Source organism: Tasmannia lanceolata, unplaced genomic scaffold, assembly GCF_043159265.1.
Source record: "Tasmannia lanceolata isolate RefF3 unplaced genomic scaffold, GAP_Taslan_0.1 ptg000015l, whole genome shotgun sequence".
NCBI lineage: Eukaryota > Viridiplantae > Streptophyta > Magnoliopsida > Canellales > Winteraceae > Tasmannia > Tasmannia lanceolata.
The window spans coordinates 40194104-40222061 of NW_027518692.1; the positions used below are offsets into that span (position 1 = coordinate 40194104).

A 27958-nucleotide genomic window follows, 5' to 3' on the forward strand; every position below is an offset into this window, starting at 1 on the left:
CAGCCCCCAAGTTTTTACGAGTTTTTATAAGGCCTGGGCTCACCGCCTCTACCCAAACCTATGCACATCGTCTGTAGTCTACCATTTTACCCTAATATTATTGACGAGGTAGGGTCCACCATCTCCACCCAAACCTACCTATGCATTAGGAAGGGCCCATAATTTTACCCCTCATATTTTGATTATGTGGGGCTACCATTAAACCCTAGCATAAGCCCAGAATGCTAAGCAAAGTACCAATTTTAGTAGAGCATTCAAACTCCAAACAGGCCCTCAAACAAAGAAAGGGTGCGGATATCAAATAAGGGTTTGCAAAGAGATTAGTTTATTCCCAATCGTTACATCTATATAGTAGTGAATGAATGGTTTGTATTTTCTCTCCCGCTTACAAGCAGAGACATGGCCAGAGCCCTCGCTACAGCTTCCACCATCGCCAACTTCCACTGTTATCCTTCCATTCGGGTTTGATATTCTTCTTAACCCTTTTTTTACCCTCTCTCTCTCTCTCTCTCTCTCTCTCTCTCTCTCAATACTCTTATCAAGGAAAGTTAATTGACACTTACATTCATGTATACTTATCTAAGGTTTTGGTTTCTTAAATCCTTTTCTTGCTGTCATGTTTCAGAATTCATGGTTCCAAAGATCGAAATTCGGAATTGGGGGGACTGAGAAGCTGAGAGTATTTTCTTTTATTAGTTCATCGAAATGGGAAAGGAGGTATGTTGTGCTTTCTTTAGTTTGCTCTATTTTGGATGCAGTTGGGTTTTATATGGTTAGAAGAAAGCTTATTTCAGATTGTTTTAGATATTTCCCATCATCAAATAGTTTTAATATATCAGAAAAATGTTGCTTGATATAGATGAGTTTGACATGTGTTTGAGAAAAGAAAGCTGATATTTGATTGTTTTAGAGATATATTATCCTTTAATTCATCTATCAATGAATGCTATCATACGTAGTTAGGTTCATGGTTTTAAATTTCGGCGGCAGAAATTTTTCGATTTCGGATGCTACCGAAACGGAATCCACTTGGATTTGAAAAAATACCAGATGTCGCCCGAAATTTCAAGATTTCGTTAATGTTTCGGTTGGAATATGCGAAACATGCAGCTTTTAGATAAGGTGCTCAACCTAAAAGCCATTCTGAGATGCTATGATGCCATAACTGGCCAGAGGTCAAACTTTAGTAAATCAAGATTATTGGGGATCCACGTGGACTAGAGGAGCTGGAGGTTGTTGCTGGATTACTAGGATGCAAGATTGAGAGTTTTCCTACATCTTACCTCGGCCTACCTTTGGGGATTGGGAGGCCAAAGAAAAGGGAGTGGGAACATGTAGTATAAAGGGTGGAAAAGAGACTAGATACGTGGAAGCAAAACTTGGTTTATCTGGGAGGGAGAATAATGCTCATCAAGGCCTATCCGGCAAACATACCCATTTACTTCCTTTCCGTCTTCAAATGTCCTACGAGTGTAATCAATCATATTGAGCAAATACAAAGAAGGTTCTTATTGTTTGGGTGTTTTTTTTTTTTTTTTTTGGGGGGGGGTCGAATGGGAAGAAGAATCTGCATTAGAAAAATGGGAGAAGCTTTGCAAGCCAATAAAAGCAGGTGGTCTAGGCATTAGAAAATTAAAAGCAGTGAGCATTGCTCTTATGGGGAAGTGGTTGTGGAGATATTGTGAAGAGGGGCACCATCTTTGGGTTCAAGTCATTCAGGGGAAGTATGGCTCACCCCCAAGACAATGAATATCATATGATAAATTAAGACATGGGGCTTGATGGTGTGGCATAAAATTCTTTGTCAAAAAGTGAAATTCATCTAATGGATCAGGTTTAGACTCTACTCAGGAGAGAGAATTCGCTTCTGGCATAATTTATGGTGTGGTGTGGCACCTCTGAAGGAAGTGTTTCTTGACTTTTTTGCTCTAGTGGTGAACAAGGAAGCTTGAGTCAAGGATTGTTTTGCTTGGAGGGAGAATACAATATCTTGGCAAATTGAGCTTAGAAGAAATTTCTTTGACTGGGAACTAGAGCGAGTAGCAAACCTTATTCAGCAGCTAGAATCTTAATACATCAGAAGGTCGGGAGAAGACAAGAGGGTTTGGATTTGGAACTCTTCTGGGGTATTCTGCGTCAAATCTTTTTATCACCAAATTGCCTCTGGTCCTATATACTCTCCCATAGCCAGGGTATGGGATATTCCAGCTCCTCCCCAGGTTGGTGCTTTTGGATGGACAACTCTCCTAGATAAGATACTTACGGTGTATCATCTCAGAAAACACAATATGTGGATGATTGATCATTGTGCTCTATGCATAAAGTCAGGTGAGACGGTCAATCACATGTTTCTCCATTGCAACTTGGCGAGAGGTATAGAGTAAAGTATTATTGAGATTTTGTATTGCATGGGTAATGCCTTCTAGCCTCATAGATCTCCTAAAGGAATGGTTCTCGGTCCCTTGGCGCAAAAAAAGGAAAGATCCTATGGAAGTTGGTTTTTCTAGCAATCCTATGGGTTCTTTGGAAGGAAAGAAATGCTAGTCTTTGATGGATTAGTAAAAAGAACCCAATTTCTATTCGGCAAGGTAATTGCACCAACCATTTCTTGGGCAAGAACCCTTCCCTCTTTCAGGTTTGTTTTCGCCCATTACTTGTGGTATGGGTGGTGGGAGATATGTATGAGTTCGGGAAAGGCCCACCCAGAAACTCAAGCCCGGGCACCACCTCCTCCTCCTGGATTCCTTAAGCTCAACTTTGATGGCTATAGCATGGGAAACCCAGGGCCAGCAGGTGTTGGAGGTGTGCTGAAAGGTGAAGATGGGAACACTTTAGTTTCCGTTTCCATCCCCACCGAAACACACACCAAAACCGAAATACATATCAAAACCAAAACTATGTGTATTAGTGGTATGCTATATCGGTATGTGTTAAATAATTATATTTATATGATGTGCATGTGAAATACTGTGCATGTATTATGAAAAAATATTTATATGAACTGCATGTAAAATATAGTATCTACTGAACAGAGCCCTTATCAAATTGTTGAACAAATAAAAACATATTTAAGTTCAAATTTTCCCTGTAAGTAACTTTTATTTATAATTTGTTGTAACTTTTTCTTGCATCTTATGGGATTCATCTAGTTGACTTGGTTCAGTCAGTGTTTGAGTCCAAATCAAGTTTCCCATGAAAAAAACGATTAGAACTTTTCTATAGTCTGCAATTTGTTTTGAATTTTTTCTTAGAATATTTTCTGGTGTAATAGCACTTCCATTTCTAAAACTTTGTCAAAAAGTAAACTGAACATAGGGAAAGACTGCTGGAAACACGGGTTAATGTTTTGAAATATTGGGAAATGCAGTTAAAAGAACCTACACAATTAATATTGGATCTATGCTGCCATGGCTTTTACATTTCAAAAACAAATTCAAACATGCTACATTACTTAGAAATGAGTTTGCCAGCCGTCAATGTTGCCAAATTTCTTCTGACCATGGTTCTTGTTAATATGCTCTATGTGGATTAGTTTGACATTATTTGAGCATTTGGACTTGGTTTTGGATTTTTATTTACTGCATGTTGAATGCTATTGAAGGTAGTGTCGTGTGAGTGTCCCGACAGCATATTAACTCCAGTTTCTTTCCATTTTTTTTTTTACTTTTGATAATTAGTTTCATATGTGGTTTATGCTGTCCGTCCTTATCTGAAAGACAGATCTTTCAGATGAGAAATTAAACTAGTTTGGTACCTTATGGCTCAACTATTGATTGTAAAATGATATGTTTGGATTTAATAAACAGGAGAACTTTAATCTATGCAGTCAATCAAGATGCCGAGGAATCATTTAAAAAGACTGTAGAAGTGGATAGGCTGATCGATACACTGAGAGATGCGAATGCAAATGAAGTAAGTTGTTGATGTGGGGCACTTTGCTTCAAAGAATTTTTAAGTTTTCCAAAATTTTACTTCACAAATTTGGTTTCCCTATCATTTGACATAATTTTTTTGTTAATATTCTGTCGCTCTTGTTTGGTAACAAAATAAGTATGGTGTGTCTTCTAATTTAATCTGCCAGGCTTTTCCTAGAACAGTGTTTAATCTATTTGAGAAACCATGGATTCTGTTAGAAGGATATTTTGGACATTGTACATGTAACCCTATTTCACATATATAGATAATTCATATTACATGGGAGCTCTCCAAGGACACTCTCCCCACGCCCCTCTCCCCCCCTCTTCTTCTCTCTCTCTGATTTACTAAATCTCTCGGAAAGGCAAATTTGTCTGATATTTGTAACAAGCTGGGGTTGTATGACACATATACTCCAGCTTGTGGGGGAGTGTTATAAGGTTATTTTGGACGTTGTACATGTAACCCTATTTCACATATATAGATAGTTCATATGACATGGGAGCTCTCCAAGGAGAGTCACACTCTCTCCCTCTCTCTGATTCTCATCTCTAAGCTAACAGATTCAATAGCTTGAAGTTGGTTCATGTCGTTTACATTTGATATTTCATGTGGATTTTGCCATCTTGAATATAATAATGAAAATCTAAACTGTTTGTTGAATCTTTTGCTCTGAAAACAGCTTCAAAAGCTTGTTGTTGAAAATGTGCTGGCGTTCAATGAGGGTTTCTGGATTCGGCTTGCGGCTAGAACTGAGACATGCAAATCTGATGATGATAAAGCATGGTTTTTGACTTGGTTGATTTTGTCACTTTTCAAAACTATTTCCAAGTCTAGTCTTGCATTAATCATTTTTGGATGAAAAAGTTAATGTTTGATGTGTCTGTGCTCACAGAAGGATTATGAGGAGTTGGCTTTATCAGTAATGAGCATAGTTGATCGCCTTGTCAACAAGACAAAAGTAAGGTTCTCTCTCGCTTTGAACTGTTCAAGTATTTGTCTTGTACTTGTACAATTTATGTATGGATGTTTTTTTTACCACCCTTAAAATGTGCCAAGTGAGACATGCCTATACGCCTGTTTACAAGTTCACTGCATAATTTAATTATGGTCTCTTTTTCTCAGTTCACTTTTTAAAGAGACATAACAGAACCAAATCAGGGCCCCAGTTCTATAGGTTCACTATTGAGTGGTCAGAACCGTAGAGTGGACTAGGCCTTAGGACGATCTCTTTCCTTCCAAGGAACAACTGCTGGATCATTCTGATATTCAAAGCTATTTTTTTCCTAGAAGGAATACATTCAATGACCTTAATGGCTTAATCTGGTTAAGGAATGTGTCATAGTTTCTTGGAAACCTTCATATTTATAGCTTTCTTGTATGACCCCATCACTGATCCATCTCCCAAGATCCTTAATTCTTTATTCTTGTTGAATAATATCGTAAAGATATCCTAAAAAGTTGTAAACATCCAACCTGAAGCACCAAAGTCAAGGAAAATGGGCCTTGAATTTTGTAATTAACTTAAATAAGCAACATATGACCCCCCTTGCCTAATAGAACTGGAAAATCAAACTATTTCTCTAATGATTAGTGACCGTTCCCTGCCCCTGAAATTGTTTTGGGCAAAACCATTCACGGCATTTTGACTGACTAAGGAACCAACATTCTATAATTTCGCGGTGGGGTGTGGGGACAGGAAGTTAAATGTTGATAAAAAGCATGAGTTTGGATGGGAAGAATTTGTTTTGGGCAAAAGGCATCAAAATTGAGCTTTAGGAAACCATATGGAGGAAGATCCCAACTCTGCACCGGCTTCTGCTTGTGCTCAAGACTAGAACAAATTTCCTTCCAACCGCACCAAAGGTCATAAGCCGAATGATCTTTAATCAAGAAAGGCACTTGGCCCAAGAAATAGTTAGGGAAACCACAAGTAAAGATAAGATGAACTCTTGGCTCGATCGTTAAAAACTCTGGCATTCCTTTCTTTCCAAAAAACCCATATAGTAGCTAGGAAGGGAGGATTGCAACTGCCCATAGGGAAACCACAAGTAAATGTTGCTTGGCCAGATGGAAAAAAGAGTCATACGAGGCGAATGAGAGAATATAAAAAATGAATAATGAAAAAAGGAAGAAGAAAAAATTATTTGCAGAAGATGATGAGTCCAAGATCTAGTTTTGACTTGAAAAAGAACAGAGAAAGAATAAAAAATACTGTTTATTCCCACTATTTTATTATTTGTCACTTGAGTTAAAATTGCAAAAGGACATGGATAACCCTACAAGAAAAAATATGCCCGAAGGAAAAGAAATTAATATCATTTTTGTTCACCCTTAGAACAATTAGAATTTGATGATTATTTGTGATGATCATCTCATGGTTAATTTATTTCTTGCCGCTTTGTTGATAAAATGATATCGAATGTTAGTTTTAATTTCCTCCAAGCTTGAAAAGTTCGGTGAGTTGCTTTACTTTAAAATTTTAAAACTTCCCTTTTTTGGTGAAGAAAATCTTTCTAAGATTTATATTTTTGTTACACTAATGCCAAGGACTATCTGCATTTGTATACACACTAATGAAAAAGAAGTAGTTTTTACACTGCATGTGCATATTAGATGGTCTATTATTGATATATTTTTATGTTTTATTCTTGATATTTTCTGCAGGAGAAAATAGAATCTTCGACCGATATTCTTAAGGAAATTTTAAAACCTGTAATGGATGAAGCAGAAGAGATCTCATGGCCTCCAAGAGATCCCAAGTCTCTCACTCTAATGGAAACAGTATGTGGTGATTTGAATCTTAGTTGAACCAAGTTAAATATTAATGTTTAAATATTAGTGGACCAATGCTTCTAAAAGTCTTAAATTTATTCGTGTTTTACTATTATTGTTTCATATTATCTTATTTTCCATACTAGAAATGAAAGCATCGTCCTTTAATTTGGATTGTTTAGACACACTGTTACCACTTTTACTAGTGTTGTTTCGTATTCTCTTACTTTCAACACTAAAATTGAAGAGTGTCCTCCTTTATTTGGGATTAATTAGTCACACTGTTTCCACTCTATAACCAACATATTATGATTAATATTTGGTAGTCATATATGCAGATCTACTGACCTGTATATGTAGATGTACTGACCTCTATGGAATCTGGATCTCCAATGCCATCTTATGCTATCTTAAAAAGAACAGATGCAAATAATTAAGAATCCCTTGGATGGAGCTTTGAGAGAAGTCAACTGTTCCAATTATTGTCTCTTTCAACTGTGAAATGTTAAATTAAAGATTATTGTTTGTGTCACCAACTCATTTAACATTAGTAGGCTGGTTTTTGTCAATGGATTTCGTGGTCAACCAGGAATTAGAACAAAGAGAAAAAGAAGGGCAACTAGACGAAGGGTTTCTGTCAGAAGTTAATGCGCAATTACGACAAGTGAGTCTTTCGACCTTTTTTCTTCATGTTCTAATATTGCTTTCTTTCATATCTGTCTTACTTTTCTGTTTTTTTCTTCGTTGGCAGCTTAACGGAACTATTCCATTCTCTGAAAAAGTCATTTTCAATTAAACAGGGCTAGTGCACGATTCAGATCGGCATAAAGGCCTCCATCCTCCACCTCTTTTCTGTATTAATTGTTTCTTTTATATTTCTGATGCTGCATACGAAAATAAAGATTACCTGATACTGCCTTTTTGTGTTTATTCAGTTTATTTTGAAAGTACTACAATGCCCCTTCAAATGAAAAGCACTTAAAGACAGTAGGTATTCGAGATTGAAGCTTCTAGAAAGGGGAACTTGAGTGTATAAAACTATTGATGCAGCATATGGTCTAATTGAATGACAAATTGTTGAGGGATAAAGTTTCTGCCTTTCGTTTTGGAATTTCAGCCTTCTGGTAGTAAACCATTTTAAAAATTTAACATTTTTTGTCTCATAGGATACATGGGAATCCGTCAGGGAATATAGAGCTTATGTAGCATTCATACTTCTCCCGCCAGCATCATTGGCAATATTAAAAAACATACATTGCCAATCATTGAATCAACTGTGTCGACTTTGTTTTGGCCCGAGTCAATCGAAACTCAAAAAACTCTGTTAAACAATGATGAGTTTGTTTGACTTAGTTTAGTCGACTCACCTTTGCCACCCAACGGGGCCATATCTGAGAATTACCTCTTTTTTTTTTTGAATGGCAGATCTGAAATTACTATAAGCATTGGTTGTTAGTCTCATGATACCTGCAAAATGAACATCTGTCCCATGCGGCTTGGTCAGTTGCTTTATTTAGATGTGTTAGGTTATGCATTTGTCTTTTTCCCTGCCACCTTGTTTGAGTTAAAATTTTCCTCTCTCTCTCCATCTCTCTGTTTGTGTACTCTGTTTTCTCTTTATTTTATTATTTTGATTTCGATCTTTGCTGGTTTAGTATGAGCTTTAGTTGAAGTAGGGTGGCCATTAGCTGGATTTGAGCAAGACCCCACGATGGGATAGATATTTACCTCTGTGTAATGGCGTTCTTTACTACATCTTAAGCTCTCTAGCAAATGATGGATCTGTTCCTTGATTATGTTGAGTGAGTACTTTGTCATCATCCCCAACGAGAACTATGTGGGATAAATTAAAGCCTTGAACAAGGTGTGAGAATGGGTTAGTCTTTTGATGTTTTAGCAAAGTGGGAAGTGAGAGTGTGAGAGATCAAAACAAACTAGGGTTTGAGGGGAAAGCTCAGTGTTGGTGGATGGTTTATCTCCCATTGGGCCTTGTAGAAGATTTGTTGGAAGTGGATAATATACCTCCCACTGGTGTGATCAAGGCAACGAATTAAGGGGAGGACACATCTATTTCTTTCTGATCGTCCGCTTTATGTTCTATCCTTGTTACTTGAGCAAGATATTTTCCAACATCACCTCCCATCTCATGATAGTTAACCGACAATACCAGATCAACAATATCCCTCTTCCTTGTCGCACCCAAACGATTTCTTGAGGAGGCAGACCTTTGTCAACCTTACCTTTTTCTCCTTCCAAAAGGGTGACCAATTCTCTCTCCTCATTCTCTCTCCATTCCAGCGAGAAGCCAAGGAATTGGCTAAACTGCATTGTGGTAGCATCCATGCAATGGGGCCCTTCTAGATCAACATCGTTCAGCAGATGGAACTCCTCTATGTAACCTTATAGAGTACCACAATCATTGCCAATTGAAATCGGCGTTACAAGAATAGGTGAAGACTCCAAACTTGATTGAGAGAGAAATAGGAAAAGCCTTCTTAGCCCACGAAACCAGGTCCAAGCCTTAGCTTATGCACTCAATCTTTGAGTTAGTGAGAATCTTTGTTCTGATTCTCCTCACTCTACAAAAGTACCATGTGAGGAAACATGTTCAGTGGTGGAGGCTATTGTTAGTGGTGGAGGCTATTGATCTAGAAGGGCCCACTGGGTGGAGTCTATTGTCATGCAGGATAGCCAATTCTTTGGCATCTTGCTAAAAGGGAGAGAGGAGGTGAGCGAATTGTTTGCCATTTTGGAAGGAGAGAAAGGTAAGGTGGACAAAGGCATCCCTCCTCCAGAAATCATTCGGTTGCGAGGAGGAAGAGGGAGATTGCCAACTTTGTTTCTTCGGTAAACTATCATAAGATGGGAGGTGATGTTGGAAGATCTGGTGAAGAGGTAAGATTGTGGACACAGGGTAGGGGGGAAAGCATATTGTAATATCTCCATAAAGATAATTGTTTGGAAAATAGGCTTCTAGGCAAACTCAATAAGAGGGAAGGAATCAAAGAAACATTCCCTTCATAGAAGCTGATTGCTTTTGCTCTTTAGGAATCCATAATGGAAGTGGTGACTCCATTTTAGTGCATGCTTTAGGAGGTGGATCGAGATTTTCTTGGTCCTACCTGAACTTTGTGGATTCTTCAGGTGGGATTCTTGTTGATTGGAACTAGTTTGTGCTGATTATGAAGGAGTTTATTGATGAATTCTCAGTTTCCAATCTGTTCAGGCAGATGACCTAGAATTTCAAGTGGGTTTCATTGCAGTCTATGGCCCCAATGGAGGACTTAGAGAGTTTTGGGGAGATGAGCTATATTCGGGCAAGATTAAGTGCCTTGGTGTCTAGGTTAAGATTATAGCGTTATTAAGTTTGTGCATGAGACAAATGTGGTGGTGGGGATTACACCTAGCATGGTTGATTTGTCTGACCTGACTTTGTGAATTGTCATTCTTTGGTGGATCTCTCCTTAACTAGAGCTTAGTTTACCTAGCCTAACCATCAACCTGTTCCTATTCTTTACGGTCTAGGAAGATTCTTAGTTTTTGATCACTACATAGTGAGTTATCCCAATTCCTTATAGACTACTCTTCCCAAACCCAGCTCTGACTTTGTTCTTGAGTTGACGATGGGCTGGTGGGGGTGCTATGCCTCTTTGTTTTGATTTGGAGTAGCTCAAGGAACCAATGATGATTGATAAGCTGAAAGCTTGATGAATGCCCACACCTAATATGGTGGATGTTTTTGACACGCATTGTCCCTAGACTATCATATATTTATGCAAAATCAAAGAATGGATAGGAGCGAAGGGTTGTAAAAGGGTAGAAGCAGAGAGATCCTTTAAAAGATTACTATCCTGTATAGAAGTGAGGAACCAAGTTTGTGATCAGATGATGATCTACAAGTTAAGCAACCACTTAAAGATGGTCTTGAGTTGAGGTCGATTCCTAGATGTGGAAACCTGTGCCATTTTTAGGTGCAATTTTCCTTTGCGGAGGTGGGAATTGTTGTTTTTGCCATGAAATGGGACAGGGAACATGGGCGTGATGGCTTCTGCTTAGCTTTCTTTTAGAAATGCGTGGTTTTCGTCAATGATGACATAATAGCTTTCTTTTAGAAATGCGTGAGTTCCATGGAGGTGCGTTGTTCAACAAAAGTATTTGAAAATAAAATTTATATTTACTTAATCTACCAAAATTCTCAACATATTACCAAGTTATCATGTAAAAGAATTAAAATTAGACGAATCCCCGAATCCTTCTTTTTTTCTGAGGTTAGCAATATCCAACACTTGATACCTGTGTCATATTCCGACACTCGTATCTGTACCCATGCAACAATCCAAGGCATATCCCTTACCCTTGTCCAAGTATATCCTTATCTGATACATTGATACTCTAGGTTTTCGAAGGACTTTGGTATCATAGCAGCAGAGTCCACACTAAGGCAGCACAATCACCAAATAGGAAAGCACGACAACCCAGTCCACACAAAGGCAGCACAACCACCACACAGTGCAGCGAGAGAGTACACTGGCCTATCCACACAAAGGAAGTACAATCACCAATTAGGACAGAGCCTAGCCAATCCACAAATAGGGCAGCATAACCTTCAAAGAGCTCCATACACACAAATTGAAATATGCCACACAAATTGCATAGTAAATCTCACATTTAATGCATAGAATCACCACATAGTCGTCTTCTTATCACCAAAAAAGGACACCTTCGATAGCGCTCACTATGATACAAAACACATGAAACCTCATGGATATTTTGTGCATGAAAAAGAAACCCAAAGTCTTGCTCAGTACAAGGCTAATCCAAGGAACATGGAAGTAAATGATAGTTCAGATCTATTGTTTTTAAGAAAACAAAGGATCGGACCAAGGGACTTGTGATTTTGAGCCTGCTCTAATAACATGTTACTATAAAACAGAAAAATAAATCTTGGAGGTAATCTACCAAGATGCACAATGGAAAGTAAAGAATGAGGATAAGCGGAATAAGAAATTATTACAGTGAGAAGAATTAAAGAATGAAGATAAGTGGAAATGAGAAAGAAGTTGCAGGGTTTGGAAGTCGAACCCCACAAATTCTAAGCCTTCATATATATGGTGCTTGAAAGTAGAAATTATAATTCATTCCATTAATAAATGAGACCACTAAAATTTAATCTAATCTCAACAACTAATCTTATTGCCGACTTCATCTTTTGCTTACAATTCTAATTTTGTTCTTAGTCCCTTGTAGGCAAAGGAAGACGGCGATAAACCAGGGCTGGAGGCTATGTTGCAAAAAGTCTTGCAACTCTATGCTTCCAAAGCTCTCTCAAAACGTAGCTATGCATACAAAGGTACTTCGAGTTCAATACCATTTACTCATTTTGCATATCGCAATCATTTGTCCCTTAATCAATATAAAGATATGGTTACTAAGTTTCAAGTATAGTAGACGAACTCTAATTTTGGGGCATAACCATAGATTACTCATTAATAAAGACATAGTTATGATTATGGTAGTATTTTAAAATTTCATGGTCATGCCTTTCTTGACATGTTCAATCACTGATTTTTTTTTCCTTATAAGATAGGAGTTGGCAAGACCATACTGGATTTATTAAGAAACAAGAGATAGTCAGTTATATTCTTGCATAAACTTAACCCTACAATCAATTGAAATAATACAACTTAATGATTGGGGAAACTAACTAGGCATTATCTCCTTAGAATTGATGGGTAAGTCGACCCTATAGAGAGGATCAGCAGAAGCAGTATCTTCTTTCCATACATTAGTAACTTTTGGGTTATGGTGCTTAATAGAATGTGAATTTCATTTGACACAATGGAGGCTCTCCATGGGCCTGTGAATTCGTCAGAAATACATTTTACAACTAACAAAGAATCAGTCAATCAGATTGGATCCATATATCATGGCCCATGTTTTCTCAGACCATTAAATGGACAAAAGGATAGTTGTTCTCATCCTTATTAACCTGTATTTAGTCCAACCTTAGCTTTTCTTATCTGCAGTAGCTTGTAATAGACTAATTTTGACTGGCAATGCAATCAATGTTTTGCATAATTTTAATGATTCTTGCAATCTCACCATTTTTAATGGTTAGGAAAGAAACTATCTTCTTGATATTATCTAGGATTTGAATGAAAATAATTCCTTTATGCCTTTTTCATTCTCTAAATAAGTTGAAAACTTCTCTCACCGAAAATAAGATAAATTGTGGCAAAAAATGCAAGCTTGATGCTCTGTTTGGTTGCCGGGTTTTTTTTGTGCCTGGGAGTTTTGTGGGAGAGTAAGTTAAATTTTGGTTCCATCCCATGTTTGGTTGCCTTTTAGCACTAGGTTTATTTTAATCCCACTCTTGTAATGATTACTTGTGGGGTAAATTTTTTAATCCCACTTTTGTAATGATTGCCTTTTCATCCCATCCCAAGATAACCCCAAGAACAAAAATAAACTCAGGAATAAAAAATAAGCTTGAGAAGAATTTTTTCTACCCAACAGTTCAAGCAACCAAACAAAGGTTTTTTTTTCTCCCACCATATCTCCCAGGGTATTTTTTTCTCCCACATAACCAAACATGGGATTTTTATTTTACCAGGATACTTCCAGGACTTTTTTTTTCCTACCTATCTCCCAGGGTATTTTTTTCTCCCACATAACTCCCGGGAACAAAAAAAACCCGGCAACCAAACAGAGCGTGAGAGATTTGATTGCTGCCAATTTCTAGTAGCATGATTATAGTTTGCTGGACTATGTTTGACAAAGATGAATGTGGTTTTCAGTTTTCTTCCTGTTAAGAACCTACCGACAATGGATTTTCCAAGCCTTTGGTGTAGTGACGATGAAGGTTTCCATTGAACCATATTGCTTTGTGCCACAGTACAATGGGATTGTTCTCACGGATTATTTTCCAAGTGGTTTTGAATGATAAATTTTCTTGAATCATAGGGTGACTCAATTGAAGTGTTCGGGGTGTGTTGGATAACGGATAATCTATCAATTTCAATAAGTTGCCCCACTCTAGATGTTTATTTATTTTTTACTCACTAAGTCATTATTTTAATTAAGTTACTTTAGTTATATTTTAAGGGCCCACAAACTAAGGTTTTAGAAGTGGAAGTATTTATTATGTTTTGGGAGTTTTTATCATGATTTTAAATTTCCATTGAAAGCAACACGAAACGATCGAAATGTTTCTATTTCCATCCCACTGAAATGCATACCGAAGCCAAAACGCATAAGTGTATAAGTGATATACAATAACAGTATGTTACATAATTATATTTATATGACTTGTATGTTAAATGTGGTGTATGTATTATGTATACATATTTATATGAATTACACTCCAAATATGGTATGTACTGTGTGCATGTCACTAGGTGTTTGTTGTTGTTAAACCATTATGGATGAGTGTCTTGAATATTATGTGATGGTTTCTAAGTGTGTATTTGTACTTACATTTCCTATAGTTTCATCTTAAAATTCTATTATTTGCATATTTTTTTCATAATTTTTTATGTTTTGACAGGATTTTCACCCAAATTTCCAACCGAAACCAAAATATTTCCATTTCTGTAGCGACCAGCATCAAAATTGTGACTGAAATTTAAAACCATGGCCATGGTTTTAAATTACCATCGAGATCAACAAAAAACGACTGTTCTATCCCCACCGAAACACATACCGAACCCGAAATGCATATTGAAACCAAAACCGTAAGTGTAATAGTCGTATACTATGACAGTCATGTAACATAAACATATTTATATAAATTGCATGTGAAATGTATTATACGTATTATGTGTAAATATTTATTTGAATTACATGTGAAATGTGGTTTGGACTAATTTATAAGACATGCACAACAATACATATCACTAAGTGTTCGATGTTGGTTCACCGCATGTATGGCTATCTTGTTTGTGATGGTTTCTAAGTCTGTATTTGTGCTGATTCTAGCATTTTCTGAAGTTTCATCTTAAAATTCTATCACTTGCATATTTTTCCATACGTTTCCATGAGTTTACAAGATATCCATCAAAATTTCCAACCGAAATTGAAATTTAAAACCTTGGATACACCAATCGACATTTAGGCACATGGTTCCACAAGAAGAGATAGTAGTTCATGTGATTCCTTCATTTACATGCATATAAACCCACCCTTAGTCACAAGAGCCAACAATTAGACACATAAATTCACATAAAGACCACTCCACATTTTATGCGCAACAACCCCATAGTCTAGTCTCCATACATCCTCTTTCAATTAGCATGTAAAGAGGATTAGATTGAGTAAAAAGTGAACTAAGGCACAACCAATGCAGAGCACCTCATGGGATTTTCCAGATTTCAAGAAGAAAGAATGATGTAGTTTTCAATATAGTTACCAGAAACTTCCTAGTTGGATGGGAAGCTCGCTTCCTCGGAAACTTGCTTCGGAAGCCAAGTTCTTCTCCCTTCGCAAAGCTTCCCGAACAATTCCTACGCGGTTCTTCTTACTCAAGAGTATGCTTCCTATTTAGGTGATTATGTCTTCCTAAAAGTATATTTTCTCCTTTTGATAATGTTAAAGGAGCATTTTTTTTTTTTAAATACATTTAAAACTTGAAAACTTATTTTAAGTTTTGAATGAAAATTATATGGATTGTTTTCCAAAAACTCAACTTTAAATATACATGAATAAAACATGTGAAACTGTAAATTCCTAAAACTTGTAATTCTAATCAGCCACGAAGTCTTATTTTGTACTTGAAATTATTGCTTATATTAACCTTTCATAGCCTACTGCAATTCTACTCTTTCTATGTACTTCTTGCTCGCTTCCAACGAGGCTTGTTACATGTTTCATGTTGACTTTCAATGACGCTTCCAACACATTTTCTCTTTTTCTTTTTGCAGATTTTTTTACTTCCCACATTTTAACTCTTGTCATTTATGTTTGTGTTGGTTGCTCTCTCCAGTCTTTATAAGTCATTGATTGGTTATAATTTTCTTGTGAAATTAATCTTGTTTTATGCATCTGGTCCAGGGGGTGAAGTTTTAAGGACTGAGAAATTCCTTGAGTCTGTAATCCAAGGTATTGTTATTCTCAAAGAAGTTATGTTTCAGCTTCCGCCTTTAAGCATAGTACCTATGAAAAGTTTACAGTTGCCAACTTATAAACGCTCTACATAAATTTTATGATAGTGTGATTTTTCTAGTATTCCTCTTAGGTTTATTCATGAATACAATTGTATACTTTTAAGAATTTAGAAATTTGACGAGTTCAAAATTCAAATATAGACGCAAGCCTAGAATTTGGCTTCAATTCAAACCCCAATATGGTACAAAATGGTCCAAGAAACGAAGCTTATGTAAAATACAATGACAATTGTGGCAGAAGATAGAGCGGAGACAAGTGTGAGTCCGAATCTGATTATTGGACTCAAATTCACGTTTAATTTTGAGTCCGATTATAAGTTTCAGTCTCAAAATCGGTTCTTAAAATCCAAAACAAACAGGGCATAAGTGACATGGTTAAATAAAACTAGTTACATGATATTCTCTCCAAAGACCTTACAATTATTCTTGATATTAAATTCTGGCTAGTGTGCAGCCTTCTGTAGTTGAATTGTTGCTGAACCTACATATTGTTGTCTTTTTCGTTTCTATACAATGTGGAGAAACACTACATCCTGATATTCTTAAGCAGACTGTAGGGATTGATGTGGAGTTTTTGTGTAGCAACACATTCTGAAACTTTCCCTTACAAGTTTTTCCGAAACCGGACTGAATTGTGACTTCAAAAAAATGCTTGCTGAAAATCAAAGAAAGAAGGTCCATTTTCCCACGTAGTTCGTCGGATCTTTCGTGTAGATCATGTAGTTTGTTGGCGGAGTTTGTCTTTTCTTTTGATGGATAGAATCCCCTCTTCGTGTATTTGTTGTAGTAGGTGCTGATCTACGACCACCCTCTTCCTTTGTCTTTAAACATTTCCAATAGACATGGTTTTCCTTGGGCAAAACTCCCCTATTCTCTCACTAAATGACCACCCTTGATCTGAAGCAGCGTCCGAGGAAGACTGGAATATGCTGTTGATCAATGGATTGACACTGGGAAAAGGAGATATTTCACCCGACGAATTCTATGCTGTTATTAAGAAACGCATTGAGCGGACTTTGATTCGAACAGTAAGAATCACCCTGAAATACTTTTCAGAAATAATTCTCTTCCTACTGTCATTCCAATCCATTTTTTCTGCAGGAGGGAGGTTCTTACCAGCAGCGCGTCTTGACTGAATATCTAAAAGGTATACAATCAAGAACAGAAGATATAGTCCAAGTTCTTCAGGGCCAAAAGCAATAATTCCAGATTCCTGCCATGAGCATTGGTGAAGGGTAAATTAGTAAATTACATTGCTTGGCTACTATGCATCTAGTGATGAGGTGATGGAAGCTTATAATGTCAACATTAGGATCCATTCAGATGGAAGATCTCATCCATTAAAAACCAGTATCTTTTATCAATACAAGTGTAATTTTTTTTGTTTTACTTTGGCGGATTGTTGACCAGCCAGCTGAGAGTAAGATTAAAATTTTGAATTATGTTGTAAGGAATTATACGATTTCGCTCACGTGCTGATCGAGATTGTTTACAGTGGTCTGGACTGGATTGGTCAAATGTAGGCCCCACATTAATGGCCATAGCAGAAAAAATGCAGATTGGATAATCCTTGGGCACTAATCTTGGGCTTTAATATGTTCCCATTTCACTGTATGTTGCAGATTGAGGCATGGCATTTGACAACTGATTTGAAAGGGTAAAGCCTATTCATCTTATGATGGTATTGAATGTGAACTTTTGGTTATGTTCCATCTTGAATCAAACTTATATGGGGAAATCGATTATACCTCTGGCCATGATGATCAGATGGCAATTCTATGCGATCTGTGCAATCCAACCGTTGAAGACACTCTCGGTGAATATTGTCTGTTGCTGATGGAGGGATCTTCCAATCTAACCAACTTTGAATGCTTAGATCGATTGAATCTTGGGCTTTTTTTTCAATGGAATCTTGGGCTTCGCCTTGATAGATCAGTGACTACCTCGAGAAGAACCCTAAATCATTGTTACTACTCTCAATATGTGTTGCTCCCATTAAGCAACCACTCTTTACATATGATTAGGGATTAGGGTTATGTAACCATTAAAAAAAAGGGATTAGGGTTATGTTTCTCATGCACCATGCTCTTATTAATTTAGGGCCCTTACGAGAGATTAACCTTAATTACCTTAAACCTTAATTAGAAAGAGAAAATGGCTCCTACACGCTTGTGTAGATAAGTTATCTACACACTACGCTGAACCTAATTAGTTTAAGTTGGCAATTGGGCCACTTAATAATGGAAAATTTTCCAACATTTTAACCATCAAAGGGATTTGAAGGTTCTGAACTTATGATTGCGGATTTGCACTGGTGGTGGCATTCTGATGCTGTAAGGCCTACATCTTGATTCGGAAAGTGTCCAATATAAGAAGTTGGGTGGGTTGCAACAACTCAACTCCAACCATGGTTTTAAATTTCGGTCAAAATCCAAAATTTTGGATTTCGGTCAAGACCGAAACCGAAACGTTCTAAAACCGAAATTGGCGAAACGTACCAAATTTCGGCCGAAAATTTGGAAATTTAGTCAATCTCAGCAAAATTTGAAAAAAAATATAAATTTTTTATTCCTTTCCCAAATTTCAGCTGAAATTTTGGCCAAAAAAATTGACATCTCATGTGTCTTTACCAAATTTCGGGATTTCAGCTAGGTCCGAAATTTATCCCGAAACCGAAATTTCAAATCATGACTCCAACCATGCATTGGGTGGAGCCCACCATTTTACCTCATGTTTTAATGGGGTAGGTCCCACGACCTCCATCTGAGCCCAGAGTGGGGCCCACAATTTTACAACTCATGTTTTTACGGGTAGGGTCCACACTTGATTCAAGGCATATCATTGAGCATTTGAGCCTCATGGGTATTTTGGCATTTTTACAAGGTAATTTTCCATCTTTTCACATATAAAAAGATTGGGAAATGTTATCAGCAGTCCTGCAATTTGATGAGGGCACTCCTGACTTTATTAAAAGTAAGGTATGGCTCATACCATATAAGAATGATCCAAATTGTCCATTAGATGGGCCACATCCTAAATAGGTTGTGCCCCAAAAATCATTTCCATAGGTTGATCCTAACCCTCCGATCTATAGAGGGTTAGGATCAACCCTCTAACATTCAGATCGGAAGGTTAGGATCGGGTTGGCAAGGCCTCAAGGCTAATCCAACCCGATCCAAAATGGGGTTGAACCTGTTGGGTTCAGGTTGAGCCCGACCCAAGTGGATTAGGGTTGAGCCCGACCCAAGTTGCACCCCTAGTAGGCTAGTAATACTGTCAAAAGCCCATTAAAAAAGAAAAGACAAACTGAGTCTGTGAAATTATTTAATAATGGTAGTAGTGCCAATATTAATTGCCATTTCTTCGCTATTGTATCTCTCCCTCGACCATTTGACACCGCCACAACTCCATCGCCACGCCTTTCTATCGATCATGCTGTCGCTTACAAGGCGGGTGCAGAATCAGCCTTTCTTCCTCCTCAACTCCCAGCAGCTGAGGTGGGCCAGGATGGGTGGGGGGTCCAGAAGGGGCAGAGCAGCTCTAAAGAAAGTGGAGGGCAAATCAGAGTGGTGGGCCATCGACGGTGAGATGCACGAGATCGGAGACAATGTTCCTCCCAGGGAGAGATTCGTAATCCCTAGGGATAATCTCCCCAACAAACGTCGCAAGCAGATGCGCGAACAGTTTATGAGGCGAACCCGCCTCGTCCTCAAAGAGTCAGTCAGTCCCTTCCTAATTCCCCCAATTCAATGTTTTAACCTTTCATTTCAAATTTGCTTCAACTCATAAAATGGTCTATTCAACTTTCAATTTGCCCTTTTCTTTACATTTTTTTTTTTAATATTCCAGAAACCCTTTTGATTTTGCTTGTTCGCTTCTTCTTCAACTTTCAAGAGAGTGTCACCTCATCAACCCATTTACCCCATGGTCATGAGCTCTAGTCGTTCCCCTCTTTTTCACTCTTAGAAGTTGTTAAAATCTACAAGTTCATGCATACCTAATTAAATCACCTAGAAGACCCAAAATCCTTAATGAAAGGGATTTGATATTTCATTCGTTTTAACTCAACAAAGCCTTTGTCCCAAACTAGTTGGGGTCAGCTAAATGAATCCTTTAGAAAAAAAATATCATGAAAATGGTAAAAGGAATCTACCCTGCTCTAATCCTGGTTCTACTTGGGTTCTTCTACGTGGATCATTTTCTTCCATTCTATCCTATCCAAGGTCATGTTCTCTGTTATTTTCCTAACTATCAAGTCTTTCCTCAATGTTTCTATCCAAGTTGTTTTCGGTCTGCCCCTACCTCTTTTTACTCCATTAATTTGGCACAAGTCGCCTCTTCTCACCGGAGCATCCAAAGGCCTGCGCTAGATATGTCCAAACCATCTTAAGCGGTGCTCTCTCATCTTCTCCTCAATTGGAGCCACCCCCACCTTTTTACGAATGTCTTCATTTTTTTTTATTCTATCTAGCCTTGTGTGGCCGCACATTCATCTAAGCATTCGCATCTCCACTACACTCATCTTATGCACATCTGCTTTTTGGTGGCCCAACATTCTGAGCCGTACAGCATGGCTGACATCACAACTGTCTTATAAAACTTTCCCTTCAACTTGGTAGAGATTTTACCGCCGCACAACATAGAACTCCCGAGGCAAGCTTCCACTTTAACTAACATGCTCTTATTCTATGATTAACATCCTCTTCAATCTCTCCTTCCTTATGTAGAATTGAACCAAGATAGCGAAAGATATCCCTCTTAGGTACCTCCTGTCTAGTAATATTTACTACATCCTCGTCCCACCTCCTTACATTACTAAAGTTGCATTCCATATATTCTGTCTTAATCCTACACAGTCTAAAGCCTTTAGATTCCAAAGTAATTCTCCATAACTTTAATTTAGCATTTACTCCTGCTTTGGTTTCGTTGATTAATACTATGTCATCTGCAAATAACATACACCACGGCATCTCATCCTGGATACCCTCCGTAAGCTCATCCATAACTAGCGTAAAAAGATAAGGGCTTAGAGCTGATCCTTGGTGCAATCCTATTGTAATTGAAAACTCACTAGACGTGCCATCCGTGGTTCTGACACGAGTCACTGCTCCATAATATATATCCTTAATCACATCAACATATTTAGTAAGCACTTTTTTCCTTTCAAGAACCCACCACATAACACTCCTGAGAACCCTATCATACGCTTTCTCCAAATCAATGAAAACAATATGAAGGTCATTTTTATTTTCTCTAAATCTCTCCATTTACCGCCTAATCAAGAAGATAGCTTCCATAGTCGATCGTCCGGGCATGAAGCCAAACTAATTCTTTGACACCTTAGTTTCTTTTCTTAGTCTATGCTCAATTACCCTCTCCCAAATCTTTATGATCATCCAGGCAGGAACCCTATATTTCGTTCGTTTCAGATTGCATAAAAATAACATGGAAGGTTAGTGGACTACAAGGTGAACAATTATTTTAGATTAGATCAAGGTAGAATCCGTATGCTTTTGGTGACTAAACTTAACAAAGCTATGGCAGTCTTGGATTCAATTAAGATGACAAGCATCCAAGCCTGTGGTTGAATTTGATTTCCATGCGTGATGATTACATTGCTTGAACCATTCAGAATTCACTTACTTTGGGAATGATTCCATTCTGACCTTTGGAATGGACAATGCGATCCACAATTAAGTGGAACTAACTGTTACAATTTGAATTGGATGTTACTAGAATCTACGTGTAGTTAATATATTCTTTGAATACTCATTCTTCTCCTGTTTTTTTTTTTTTTTTTGAATTTTGAATTTTGAATTTTGTGAATGCTCATTCTTTGTTTTTTTTTTTTTTATTGAAATGATAATGATTTATATTGTATTGACTGTATTCTATGGCACTCATACAAGTACTTTCTTGAAAAAAAAAATTCTGAATTTTTTTTCCTGCTTTGCATTTATCTATCTTAACTTGTTTGTTTCCCTTTCATCACCTTTTTGAGACATATCTCATGTTCCATTTTTTCCTTGCATGAATTGCATGGTTGACATATGTGTATGATCCTCATGAAAATATTGTCTATTGCATGCGGTTGTTGGAAAATGCAGTCTCTAGTATTTAATTGGACCCTGACTGTGCTTCATTTATTGAACTGAAAGGAGCATGAGCCTTGGTGCAAAAGATATATGGAACTGTATCAAGAACTCAGGGAGAACTGGGAAAGGTTATATTGGGATGAAGGCTATTCCAAGAAAATTGCTCAAGATCATGCAAATTACGAATCTGCCGAAGATGATGATCTAGATTTTTCACCTTACAGGTCAATCCTCACATTTGATAATTTCTTTTATACTGATGTTGTCATGTTAGTTCTAATTTCATAATTTTTTACCATTTTCTTTCGGTTTTACTTTCTTTCTTGATAGAAATGTTAAGTAGTTAGGGCTTTACATTATTATTCGAGAAAAAGAAAAAGAAAAAAAGAGAGAGTTAGGGCTCTGCATTCTTTCTTGATAAAAATGTCAAGTAGCTAATTATTCAAATACAACGAGTGCTTATATCTCTCATCTTTCTGCTGCAGAAGGCGATCCCATACTGAGCAAATTAAGGTACCTCCACAATAGTTTACATATGTAAAACTCTCTTCACTTATTATTTATGTATTTTCGTTCTACTGGGTTTTTTATTTTCCAAATGGGAGTTCTATTTCTGGGAAAAAATATTGATGCTGTTTTGAGCATTACCTTTTACAGTTTTTCTACAGTTTGTACTGGAATGTAATTTATTGGATGTGGAATTCCATGCTCTTAATCGGCATAACTAGTGCAGGAAATAAAAAGTAGAAACAAACTAACAGCACCATTGAATTTGAAATTCAAATTATAAGTAAAAATAAAATAAAATCTTGCCATATCTTTCATCTGATTGAATATCATTAACGTACTGACATGAGAGCTTCACACCACACAAGGTGATAGAACCCACATAAAACTGCTTAATCATAACCTAAACTTCAATTAAAATCATTAAAAATCCTCTAAAATAATAGTGACTGCAAAATTTTAGCCAAAATAGATGTGGAGTGGCCCCACTTAGGTCGCTTATGATACTTATTAGAAAATTCTCCCCCCTTTTCTTTATTCTCCTTTTACTTCTTCGAGTTTAATGATTAATGCACCTTTGCGATAACAATGTTACATTGGAGGTGTTGCAATAGTATAGAAATGTTGTTGTTATTTTTTCTTTATTTAAGCATTTTAATAGTTATAGAGCTTATTGTATCTAACAAATATGAATGAGATGACTATGAAATTTCACTAGTATGCTTACATTACTAAACAAGTTTAGATTTTTGTGTCGGTATAGAAGAAATATGCCAATGAAGGGTGGATAAAATTTTCAACTAGGAAGGCATCCTGACCCTAGCTCTGGCCCTCAACTCTGAAAAGCAACATTACATGCAATGGAAATCGGGCCACACACTTGGTACCCCTGTGAAGCCAATTTCAGATCCTACTGGGATGACAGTTTGCATTAAACTTGGCATCTACTCTTTTTTTGACATAGGGTATCCCCACCCAATTTTAGAGTGGGACTAATCCCTATGGATGCACGCAATCACCCGTAAACCACGTGCATCGGGTAACTCCGTGGGGACTCGAACTATCACTGTCATTATATAGTTCTCAAAATTTTAAGATCCATCATAAGAATGGAACTTTCTGTCTACATCACATTAGAACTTTCAGTAAGTAGTATCTTTATTGATCATAGATTTATTCTTCATGGTTGCAGGATCAACCTGGTTTTGGACAAAATAGACAAGGTGATGCTTGGGAAAAGACTGGACAAATTAGGGATAAGTTTGAATATGATAGAGAGAAAAGAATGAGAGAGAAAGGTTTGTTCGTTCCGATGCCCCTCTTTCGCTATGTTTTTATCAATCAATGTTTTTTTAGTCTATCAGTTTAGTTCCTACTTTGGGAGTGCAGTTACAAAAGAATGATTTATCTTTATTTTTTTTCAAATGTATATTTGCATGGAAGCTTGCCTTTTTGAGAATTTGATACAGGACTAATGAAGGACTAATACTTCACTCTGATACCTGTTGATGTTGAACAACCAACTGATAACAATTTCTTTAGGATTGACATTCAGATCTGGGTTAAGTAGGTTATGAAAGTAACTAGGGATATTGGGTAAACTGTGGTATGATAATTTAGGGACTGTTATGACTTTTTTGTCACAGATAATAGGTCTGGACAGATCTGTAACACTTGTATATATTACGGGTAGGTCTGGGTAATAATTTCAGATGAGGTATGGCTAATAATGAACTAAGGACGGATGTTCTAGCTTCAGAAAATGGAAGAATAGGGTTGTAACAGGTTGCATAGTGGAATCATTCAAACTCAACTCAACTCAACAATGCCTTTGTCCCAAACTAGTTGGGGTCGGCTATCCTGGAGTCACACCGGGACTTAAGGGCATCACACCTTAGGGGAAAGAGGCATCACACCGGCTTTGAGGGATTCAATATCAATATTCATTCAATCCTATGAAATCCAGCCATAGGCTTTACTTTATATGGGAAGAAAAACCCCACAAAAATAACACTCGTCTCCTACAAATTGCTAAATTCAAACTTACTAAAAGCTACCAAACCTTCTGGTACATTCCAAAAGACAAAACCTCTTTAGAAACTTAGTTATGACCCTTTTACAATTTTGCAAAGTCTTGTTCTTTCTAAAGACTCTTAATTGGTATTACGTAATTAGCCTAAGTACGCCGAACCTTATTGCCAATAAACTCCCAATTAGGAAACTTAACTCTCAAATCATACTACGATGGAAACTTAAAGATGGAAACTCCACTCACTCCAAACCCATGAAAATTGGAAGTGTGCCCCTTTTGTCACTTAATTGACATGACATCACCACATATCATGTGTCTAAAGGATCCCAATCAATATTGGTATTTGCAATCCCAGCGATATTATAGTCATAATTGATAAAAGTTATAATGACACCTTAACATGATATTGACACCCAGACACTACGGAATCTTAAATGTAGTTCCTCCCATAGTTACCGAAAGCTTCTTGTTTGAGTGGGAAGCTCACTTCAAAAGCTAAATCCTTCTCGCTTCCCTAATTTAGGGTTGTGTTTTTCCACTCTCTTCATCTTAATTTATAGTATGTTTCCTTTCTGGGTGATTATTTCCGAAATTTCGGCCGAAATTTGGGACACTGGCCGAAATTTCGGTCTCGGTCTTACCCGAAATCCAAAATTTCGGTTGAAATTTAAAACCATGGACGTATGTACACCAAAGCTTGTAAGTGAAAGAGAATAATAGAAGAAGACGAGATGTAGTCTCAACGTGTTTCACACATAATACATCTATTGAGGATGTTCTATCCTCGATTTATTAGATGATCCAGCTTTAAAATGTTGTTTGGACATGTGACCCAGCAAAAAAAAAAACTCTAGGAGGACCTAGGGTAGACTACAACCTACTGGCGGGTGCAGATTCATCCCTCACACCAACCAATCCATTATTCCAAGAATCCTATAGACCTATTAGAAGAAAACCCCCTCTGGACTAGCTTCCTACACCTGACAATCCTTAACCTCCCAACAAATATACAACAACCTAAGCTTTAATCTCCACCTTTTTTTTTTTGTATTTCAAAAGAACGAGGATTAGATTAACCTATTACCTCATATCAATATTGCATTGGACGAGCCAGTATGGATCTAACGATACGAATAGTGGCATTAAGGAGACTTTTTGAGGACTAGCACTACACAAAGGGTCCTACCAGAAATGGATTCTAGTCCCAACCCATTCCCGATACTTAATGACAGTTGAAAGACTAATACACACCACAAGTTGCCCTTGCAACTGAACCTAACAACCTAGAAACACATTTAGACTCTCAATTCCCTGAGGCTAACCCATATTTTCTTCTGATTAGTAACTTCCACAAGCCATTTGTATCATCACTGTATCTACATTGCAACTTCCCACACAATGCGAGGATTTCCTTCATCTTCCTAATTCCAAAACCTCTGCCCTTTTCAGCTTGGAAACATTCAAGTTAACCAAATGATATTTCCTCTTCTCTTCAATGTTCAATAAAAATCCCTTTGGTATCACCAGTTCCATGAACTCTTCATCTTCTACGCGTTCGTTGCAATAAGTTTCGATTCTGACAATTGATCCTTGCTGATAGAGGCTCTTGGCCAGTGTTTTGCATCCTTGATAGTTGGAGTCACAGTAGCCGAAAATACCACTACCTTAACTCGAGTAGCATGGAACACCTGATATCCTTTTTTAGTCACCAAGGACCTTGCAAGGCTAATGAATTCTGGAAATAGTACCGTGAGGAGAAGGTGTTTAATAATTAACTGCTTCCCTCGATTAGTCCAGCTGTACAGTTGTGGATCCCATCTACAAAACTCCATCATCATTATGCCCCTTTAGAAAGATCTTTCAAAATAATTGTGCATGGATCCTTGATTGAGGTCTTTGATCGAGATCTACAATGAGAAACATTCAATCTCGCTCTGGTATGAAGTAAGAATAGGTACAGAGACTATAAGAAAGGAGATGAGAATTTGTGAATTGTTACTATCCTTCAGTCAACTCCCATGACTTTTAGAACCATTACCAATCTAAAAGAAACACAGATCTCTATATTAGTCAGACTCCAATGACTATTAAAAAGGCTAATGATGTAGACAATAAGTTAGGGGAAATGATATATTCACCCACTTTTCTTCCTTGGGCCACCCCCTTGTAGTGTGAAAGGGTAGTCATAACTCACAAATACACCATAGGGGGCTGGCCCAGTGAAGAACACGGGGCAAATTTTTTACCTACCTGAGTTATATAAAGCGATACCTAGATCTAGCCAATCTCTGCCCTTTATGTACTTCTCTTTTTTATGTGATTCTGTTGTTTTCTAAAAAGCAGTTTAATAAGAAAACTAGAAGAGTTCCCTTTAACTTATCGTGTGATAAATGTAAAGGAAATTACTATTGAGCACTCTAAATGAGAGCACTTGTAATACTACTGCACACTTCCTTGCATTACAAATGCATTTTGCTTTCAATTTAGCCACTATTTAGTTCCAAGTACATAACTGATGACAGTTATCTGTGCAAATGTTTACTGAATTGCCTGTAGTACCACTTTTTATTGTTCCTATAATGCATAATCATGTAGTATTAATTTTTAAACAAGCTAACTCATAAGAACCCATGCACACTTCTCCTCTCAAGTACCATATACATACACATGGGTATTGGTCTGACACCTTCTGTGAACCATGCTGCAGCATTTGCTCCCATGAACATGGGAACTGGTTTCAACGTCCGTGATTCTGGTTCCAGGATTCAGCCTTTTGATGCCCAGAAGTTCTTTCCGAATTCTTCAAGGGACTAAGTTGCAAATCACTGTTAAGATATGTGGAGTGAATGGCATTCAGGGTGCCTCACAAGCCAATGGAAAGGGATGTGATAAACCTTCATCGGAAATTTGGTGGTAAGAGCTTTGATGCAAATTGTCACAATCAAAAGAATGGGTTGTGTTATTTTGTAGATCCAGTACATTATATATGCTCGTCAATGAGTTCCATTTTGATCTAGGATAACTTAGGCATCGGAATTGTATCGGTTAGTTTGCTGCATGATTTGTACACTAGGGCCATGTTTGGCAACCATGAAATTTTTTGCCCAGGGAGTTTTAGTTTGCCAAATGGAGACAGAGGGGTAGAAAGAGTGGGAAAGGGAGAGAATTTGACAGGATAGGAGTGAGGAGATGGTGCTAAGAAATATGGGAAACATAAATCTCTCTTTGACTTAAGTTTTTCATTTCCCTGTTTTCAGCCACTTCTCAGTTCTCACCCTCTCTTCACTCATGCCCTCGCAATTCCCATCCTCCTTTGCTCTCTCCCACCACTAGGTAAACTATATTCCATGGAAAATATTTTCATGGCTTCCAGACATGGCCTAAAAGATCTTCTGAATTTTCTTCTTGAGATGAAGAAATTGTCCCTTATTATTTCGTGCTCACAGGCTGCATTGTTTGCTGATCACTGAACA

General features: G+C 37.4%; 2 protein-coding genes across 6 annotated transcripts; both read left to right on the plus strand.

The window, feature by feature from the left end:
- Window positions 1–305: 305 nt before the first annotated feature.
- Window positions 306–17432, plus strand: LOC143847235 (uncharacterized). Of its 4 annotated transcripts, none has more exons than XM_077355988.1 (11): window positions 306–462; window positions 626–717; window positions 3807–3912; window positions 4598–4696; window positions 4811–4876; window positions 6583–6699; window positions 7280–7354; window positions 11938–12040; window positions 15739–15786; window positions 16755–16879; window positions 16953–17432. In XM_077355988.1, the coding sequence occupies exons 1-11, from the start codon at window positions 400–402 to the stop codon at window positions 17052–17054; spliced, it is 996 nt and encodes a 331-aa protein (XP_077212103.1). In that variant the 5' UTR covers window positions 306–399; the 3' UTR covers window positions 17055–17432. The 4 variants fall into 4 exon arrangements, with proteins under 4 accessions (XP_077212103.1, XP_077212104.1, XP_077212106.1 ...); XM_077355989.1 differs by having other exon boundaries at window positions 16758–16879; XM_077355991.1 differs by lacking the exon at window positions 16755–16879.
- A 1791-nt stretch (window positions 17433–19223) lies between these two features.
- LOC143847236 (uncharacterized) lies at window positions 19224–27499 on the plus strand. 2 transcript variants are annotated; one of them, XM_077355993.1, is made up of 5 exons: window positions 19224–19571; window positions 22010–22170; window positions 22435–22459; window positions 23646–23751; window positions 27193–27499. In XM_077355993.1, the coding sequence occupies exons 1-5, from the start codon at window positions 19284–19286 to the stop codon at window positions 27297–27299; spliced, it is 687 nt and encodes a 228-aa protein (XP_077212108.1). In that variant the 5' UTR covers window positions 19224–19283; the 3' UTR covers window positions 27300–27499. The 2 variants fall into 2 exon arrangements, with proteins under 2 accessions (XP_077212108.1, XP_077212107.1); XM_077355992.1 differs by having other exon boundaries at window positions 19228–19571; window positions 22432–22459.
- The last annotated feature ends 459 nt before the right edge of the window (window positions 27500–27958 follow it).

Coding starts and splice junctions, on each gene's coding strand:
- LOC143847235 (XM_077355988.1), top strand. CDS start 400: ATGGCCAGAGCCCTCGCTACAGCTTCCACCATCGCCAACTTCCACTGT. Junction 463..625: donor ACTGTTATCCTTCCATTCGG/GTTTGATATTCT, acceptor GTCATGTTTCAG/AATTCATGGTTCCAAAGATC. Junction 6,700..7,279: donor CTCTCACTCTAATGGAAACA/GTATGTGGTGAT, acceptor GTGGTCAACCAG/GAATTAGAACAAAGAGAAAA.
- LOC143847236 (XM_077355992.1), top strand. CDS start 19,284: ATGCTGTCGCTTACAAGGCGGGTGCAGAATCAGCCTTTCTTCCTCCTC. Junction 19,572..22,009: donor GCCTCGTCCTCAAAGAGTCA/GTCAGTCCCTTC, acceptor TTGAACTGAAAG/GAGCATGAGCCTTGGTGCAA. Junction 22,171..22,431: donor CTAGATTTTTCACCTTACAG/GTCAATCCTCAC, acceptor TTTCTGCTGCAG/AAGGCGATCCCATACTGAGC.